General features: G+C 46.4%; 1 protein-coding gene across 1 annotated transcript; it reads left to right on the plus strand.

Moving 5' to 3' along the window:
- The first annotated feature begins 1,395 nt into the window (after nucleotides 1–1,395).
- On the plus strand, nucleotides 1,396–1,921 carry LOC129620488 (seminal ribonuclease-like). Its single transcript, XM_055536301.1, is given in 2 exon segments — nucleotides 1,396–1,436; nucleotides 1,438–1,921. Coding segments are annotated over 2 exon segments (453 nt in total). The 3' UTR covers nucleotides 1,850–1,921.
- The last annotated feature ends 5,275 nt before the right edge of the window (nucleotides 1,922–7,196 follow it).

Here is a 7,196-nt window from a genome sequence, read left to right on the forward strand (position 1 = left end):
TGGCGGGAGATGTGGAATTCTGGCCAAAGCAGCTCCAGGACTTCTGGGGAGAGAAAGGACCTTCCTTTTTCTCCCCTTTCTGTGATCATATGCAATGTGCCTTTTGCTAAACTCATGGCAACCCACTCCAGTACTCTTGCCTGGAAAATCCCATGGACAGAGGAGCCTGGTAGGCTGCAGTCCATGGGGTCTCTAGGAGTCGGACATGACTGAGTGACTTCACTTTCACTTTTCACTTTCATGCATTGGAGAAGGAAATGGCAACCCACTCCAGTGTTCTTGCCTGGAGGATCCCAGGGATGGGGGAGCCTGGTGGGCTGCCGTCTGTGGGGTCACACAGAGTCGGACACAACTGAAGTGACTTAGTAGCAGCAGCAAGGGCTATTTAGTGCAGAACAAAGACTTGGTTGGGGTTCAAGCATCAGTGCTATAGTGACTTTCTCTTCTGCTTATAGAAAGAAAGGTTCTTATTGGCAGCCCCCAAAGAGGGTGCCCTGGGCAATTCCCAGTCCCTTCCTAACATGACCTTGTTTTCCTGTGGACTGAGACCAAGATGTTCCTCCCACCCTGCTCTTCTTGAAACCCAACCCCTTTTTAATTTGTATAAGGTCCACATTCCTGGGATAGACTGATTGCAGAAACTGCTTTCTCTCTCAGAGACCAAGCTAGAGACTTAGGTAAGAAGCCCAAGAGTTGGTTTCAGAGGCTGCTTATGCTTGAGGGTTTGAGAAGGGGGTTCCAGAATGACCGAGACTAGCCTGAGAATCAGGATGGGCAGACATGAGCAGTGGGTAGAGCTGGGGTCAGGAAAGGCTGCAGGGAACCCATGAGGCTGGAGAAGGGACAGCACTCTGGCTGGGGAGGCTCAAATTTCTCTTAGGAACACAATGGTGTCCTTATGTTGTGGTGTCAGACACGGAGCTGAGCTTCCCTTGCATTGGAGGACAAGAGGGCTCTATCAACTGTGATCCTGGGTGAATACTGGGTGGTTATTTCAGGGGTACAACTTGTCTTATTCAAAATCTTTCTTATTAATGGTTTATTCAAAAGGATCACCTAATGAGCTGCATGAGTGTATTTTATTTTCCAAATATATTTCATATCAAAAGACCTTCTATATTCAAAGACAGGACTTCTAGGATTTTAGGTCATTTCTGAGGTCACCACCTAGAGAGGCGGATGACCCCTCTGTAGGAAGTGGGGATCAAATGTTTGTGGGAAGAGTATATGTGAGTGTCTCCTTACTTAGAAAAACTCTTAGGAGGACAGACATCTTTCTGGTTGACTGTAAGCCAGGGAGGCTACAGGTGGGAGCTGGGGTTCTCTTTCGAAGGTGATGCTTTTCCTCATCTCCCCCTTTTCTCATTCAGATTCCTCCAGGGGAGTGTGGTCATCATGGCTCTGAAGTCTCTAGTCGTGTTGCCCCTGCTGGTCCTTGGTGCTGCTGCTGGTGCGGGTCCAGCCTTCCCTGGGCAAGGAATCTGCAGCTGCCAAGTTCGAGCGGCAGCACATGGACTCTGGCAGCTCCCCCAGCAGCAACCCCAACTACTGCAACCTGATGATGTTCTGCCGGAAGATGACCCAGGGGAAATGCAAGCCAGTGAACACCTTTGTGCATGAGTCTCTGGCCGATGTTAAGGCTGTGTGCTCCCAGAAGAAAGTGACTTGCAAGAATGGGCAGACCAACTGCTACCAGAGCAAATCCACCATGCGCATCACAGACTGCCGCGAGACTGGCAGCTCCAAGTACCCCAACTGCGCCTACAAGACCACCCAAGTGGAGAAACGCATCATAGTGGCTTGTGCGGGTAAACCGTACGTGCCAGTCCACTTCGATGCTTCAGTGTAGGTCTCCACCTGAGGCCAGAACAGTGAGATGCACTGCTTCATCACAAAGGCATCTCCCTCTTGTTTCCTTACCCTGAGGGCAACAACTCAAGTTAGTTAAGGCTTTTATCCCTGCAACACCCCCCCCCCCCCCACCCACACACCCATGTTTCCCTGGCATGAGGGCAATAACTAAAGCTAGTTAGGGCTCTTATCCAACATACACATGCTCCCCTGGCCTGAGGCTTGCCCCTGTGTAGTTTGGGGATTGAGGAGTGGGTTGTAATATGGGACCCATGTTAACCTAATCACTGCTACTTTCAATAAAACACACTTGCAACCACCTGAATTACTGATGCTGTCCCCATGCATGAGGGCTTCAGTGGTTGTGGTGCATAGGCTTAGTTGCTCCAGGGCTTGTGGAATCTTCCTGACCCAGCTATCGAACTCACATCCCCTGCATTGACAGGCAGTTGCACCAGGGATGTCCCCATTTTACTTTTTTTTGAGGAGCTATTGCCAAATCAGAAAGATGCTTCGCTCTTACTTGGAAACTTGGAACTCTCCTTTCAGAGGCTAGAAAGGACTTCAGTGATCACCAAATGAGGGGATGATAAGTAGATTTCAGCTTGTGGACCAACTCTAAGTGGCAATGCCTGCCTAGAATGTTGTAGAAAAATGCCTAAACAGTGATGTGATGGAGCAGTGGTCTCCACCAAAGGCTTGAGGGAGGGGAGGGTGTTCGTGTCATCCATTGGCAATCCCTGACCTAATGAAACTGCTGCCTTTTACAGGAGGGCACCCTGAGTCTTAGAGAGGTTAAGTGACCTGCTCCTGGCATCTGTTAGTTAGTGTCTGACTGAGACCAGACCCTGGGTGTCCTGGCCACTCAGTTGTTGCTCCTTCCACTACTGAAATCTGCCACAAGGAGGAAATCCCCCAGTCTCCCTCCTTCACGGAGAGCTGTGGAGTCATAGCTTTCTCTGCCCGAGTTGTTGGTAGCTGTCACAGGTTCCCAGTGCACCTGTAAGGCTACTCAGTTCTCCGCAACCCTTGCTTACATCATTGAAAAGACTAGACTCAGCTTCTGGCAGCATGTAATCCTTTCATATGATCCTCTGTGCACACTTCCATCTGGCTCTAGACAAGGTCACAGAACTAGAGAGAGATCCTGCTGCTGCTGCTAAGTCACAGCAGTCGTGTCCGACTCTGTGCGACCCCATAGCCGGCAGCTCACCAGGCTCCCCAGTCCCTGGGATTCTCCAGGCAAGAACACTGGAGTGGGTTGCCATTTCCTTCTCCAATGCATGAAAGTGAAAAGTGAAAGTGAAGCCGTTCAGTCATGTCCGACTTTTAGTGACGCCATGGACTGCAAGCCTACCAGGCTCCTCCGTCCATGGGATTTCCCAGGCAAGAGTACTGGAGGGGGTGCCATCGCCTTCCTACTGCCAACCAACTTAACCAGTGCTGTCATCATGTGTACTACATTTATAAATAGTGGAATCAATTGTGTGTTTTTAGGTAAAGTGAGTGCTTAACCTTGGAGTCTGTGGTGTGAGGGGCGGACAGCTGATTCAGTGGCAGTAGGAATCTCACTACTTACAGTGAGGATAGAGGAGGGAAAAAAAGGGAAACTGTTTCTAGATCTATTTTCTTTAGATAGAATTTTCCCTAAGTTCATTTAACTCTTGCTTCCAAACCGGAAGTTCCTCACTAATCCTGCTGAGCTAGAGCTAAGAGAGCACTTTAGTGGAGATTCAAACACTCGGAGTTTTGCTGCATCTACTCTGTAGAGTCACCAGCTCTGGCTACTGGTTCTCTGCATGTTCTGGGCCAGGGGACCATGTGAGCCTCATTCTTTGGGTTCCACTTTTCCACTGCAGGGGGCAGTGTTCCCTCCCTGGTTGGGGAACTAAGAGGCCACATGGTGGGACCAAAAAAGCCAAACACTACCACCAACAAAAACCAAAGGTTTCTCTTCTGTGGAGAGAGTATTGCTGCCCCACAAATAAAGGAGTAGTAACCTCTTCCAGGAGACTGACTCAGGCAGATTAATCTTAAAATTGAGATGCTAACTGTGAAGATGGGCATCTGTATAACGACAGAAATGACTATATCCTGTGATTCTTGTAAGATCCTTCTGATGGGAGGGACTGCCCTGCAACAATATCGCTACACTGGTGGACACACTTACTCAGTCAAACCATGCTGTCATCTCTGGAATCCGGCAGAAAGGGAAAAATAAAAGCCATTTTTATAAAATAAATAATAGAAAATTCTGGAACAGTCATCCATTTCATAATTTGATCACTTTGAGAAAAGTTTTAGAAAAATGAACTAGAAAGTAGGTGAAGTCAAGCCTGAGCTTTCAGGGTTCTGTCTGTGAAATGCCAACAGTCACTGAGGCTGGCCCAGATATCCCTCCATGGATTGGTAAATAAGGGCCTTTGGTTAGAAGAATGTGCATTTTGTTTCACCAGCAGTGAGATGTGTTAACACTCTAAGGTAAGGTAAGTGAAGTCGCTTAGTCATGTCCGACTGTTCGCTACCCCGTGGACTGTAGCCTACCAGGCTCCTACATCCATGGGGTTTTCCAGCCAAGAGTACTGGAGTTGATTGCCATTCCCTTCTCCAGGGGATCTTCCCAACCCAGGGATCGAACCCCTGTCTCCCGCACTGCAGGCAGACAGTTTACGGTCTGAGCCACTGTGGCGCTTTAGAGTTGATGCTCTAAACTGAAGCAAAACCCAAGAACTTTAAGGACAAGTCCCTACCCTTCTCATCAGGTGCACTTGAAAGGGCTCATCAGGATAGTTCACCACTGAGGGCAACATTTCAAAGTTATCAGCTCTCATGCTGCTGTCCTGAAAAGGGAAAGTAACTGAAATACTCAGCAGGAGGACAAAGGTTAAACAAGTGATGGCAGCAATGTAGGATGGCACATTTTGCTGCCATAAATTCTACCCTAGGAGAACTATATGGGAGTGGAAAACATTCCTTTTATGTTGCTGAGTGAAAAAGCAGAACATGGAATAGTATGGATCTCCCCACACATTTTACTTCTAAGTGTAATCAGGAAAAGTACTGGTTGGAAATTTGCAAATACCAAAAAGCATTTGTCCTTTGGTTGGGGAGATTACAACTGACTAGATCTGGAATTTTTCCAAATTTTCTAACGTTTATTTACTGAATATGTGCTACTTTTAAAAACTAGAAACAAATTTAAAATGTCATTTAAAATAGTTGCCCCTTAAATCAGACATTCTGAGGTTCTCTCCAGTCCTCTGCTTGCTGCAGTGAAGACTGCACACTTACCTGGAATTCTGGACTCCTCCTCAGGTAGGTGATATGGATGGGGGAATGTTTGGAATTCCAGGGCTGCTCAGAGAATTCCTGACTACTTTTTTTTTTTTTTCAGGTTTCATTGCAGACATTTATTTTTGTTCTGTTAATTTCAAATATTCATTGATCTCTTATATCAGATTTAAGGCAGAGAAAAGATATACGTCCCAGGACTGCAGGCAAGGCTGTTAACTGGGTTTAGATGGGGTACTTTACCCTCTACCAGCTCTACCAGGGAGACCTCACCACAGGGGACAGTACTGGCGCTGGGACACAGTTGAGCACTGAGAGGCAGGTCAGTCTGGGAGTTCAGAGAATAAAAAGCTTGGGAGAGGGCAGGATTCTCACAGGATCCTGACTACTTTTTATGTGGTCAATCCACATCTTTTTCCCAAGAACCCTCCAGGTAAAATGTTTCCCCCTCCTTATAACTGCAGTTTCCCATCTGTTGTCCTTCAGAAGACTGATTGGTAACATATACCTTCCAGGGTATCTTTATTTTAATGCAACAATATTTTTTCTAAGAAGAATTGTCACTGACTTCTCCCTTGGTCTCCTGCCATCCACTCTAAGAAAAGTCAAAGAAGCTTGATGTCAGCAAGAAAGCAGGATCTTTGTGTGAATACCTATAAAAGTATAATTAAAAGTTCTATTAAGGACTTCCTGGTGGCCCCAGTGGTTAACAATCTGGCTGCCAAAGCAGGGAACACCACTTCTGTCCCTGGTCCAGGAAGATTCCACATGCCAAGATACAAATAAGCCCGTGCCCCACAGCTGCAAAGCCTGCCCTCCAGAGCCCGAGAGCTGCTACTCCAGAAGCCCAGGCCGTAGAACCTGTGCTCTGCAGCAGGAGAAGCCAATGCAGTTAGAAGTCCATGCATGACAGCTAGAAAGTAACTCCTGCTCACTACAAGTGGAGTGGACTCACTGCAAGCCCACATGCAGCAACAAAAACTCAGCACAGCTAGAAAATAAGATGGTAAATACAAATTTTTAAAAGTTTCATGAAAAGTTCTGATACTTTTAAGCTGTGTGACCTCAAGCAAAGTGCTTGTATCTTCTTCTGAGTCACCCCAGAGCAGCTTGTATTAGCTACAGAGGGGTCCTTACAGACGGTCTTTCAAGCACCAAAAAAAAGGTACACGCACTTTGCTTGAGGTTAGGTTAGGCATTATAATGGATCCTCTGAAAACTGATGCTGTGATGGAACGCGTGATTCTAACCCAGATTAATGCTCAGCTACTATGGTTAACGAGGCTTTAGAAAGGTATCTAAAAAGTTAGTAACACCATTCATGGGAGTAAAAAATGAAACTGTCATATCCATTTGGTTTGCATTTCTTTTCTTCTCTGGAAGAGTCTATCTCAATTGTCTTTAATTCCCCCGTATCTTAGATGATCAATATTGCAGGAAGGAAGATTCCACAAGGTCCTCTAAGGGATCAAACACATTTACTGATTCACATTAGTCAATGGTTATAGGTTAAGACTTTATAACTAAAACCATTGTTAAGGGTATTCAGAGGATGTAAAGGAAATAAAGCCATTTCTTCTTTGACCTTCACTTCTTCCACTTTTTGTTGTCCTAAGAGTGATGCATGTGTGTGTGTGTGTGTGTGTGTGTGTGTTAGTCATTTAGTGTGTCTGACTCTTTGTGACCCCATGGACTGTAGCCTGCCAGGCTCCTCTGTCCATGGAATTCACCAGGCAAAATACTGGAGTGGGTTGCTATTTCAGGGTTGAAAATCAGGAGGACACACAGTTCTGAACAGAACTGATGGTGCCCACAGGTCACAGAGCCTTGTCAGATAGAAGCTTTCAAATACTGATGGAAATGCCATGCCATTTACCTTCATGGCACAAGGACCTACAAAAAAGCAGGAAGAAACTTCCTGTAGCCTTCCTTTTCTAGTATAAATGTCAGAGCTTACTCCCACTCCTTTCCTCAAAGAAGTCTCATGCTTCTTCTTAGATGCAGATTGTTGGAATGATGGGAAGAGTCTGAACTGAGGAGGCTTGTGAGTGAAG

Source organism: Bubalus kerabau, chromosome 10 (genome assembly GCF_029407905.1).
Source record: "Bubalus kerabau isolate K-KA32 ecotype Philippines breed swamp buffalo chromosome 10, PCC_UOA_SB_1v2, whole genome shotgun sequence".
NCBI lineage: Eukaryota > Metazoa > Chordata > Mammalia > Artiodactyla > Bovidae > Bubalus > Bubalus kerabau.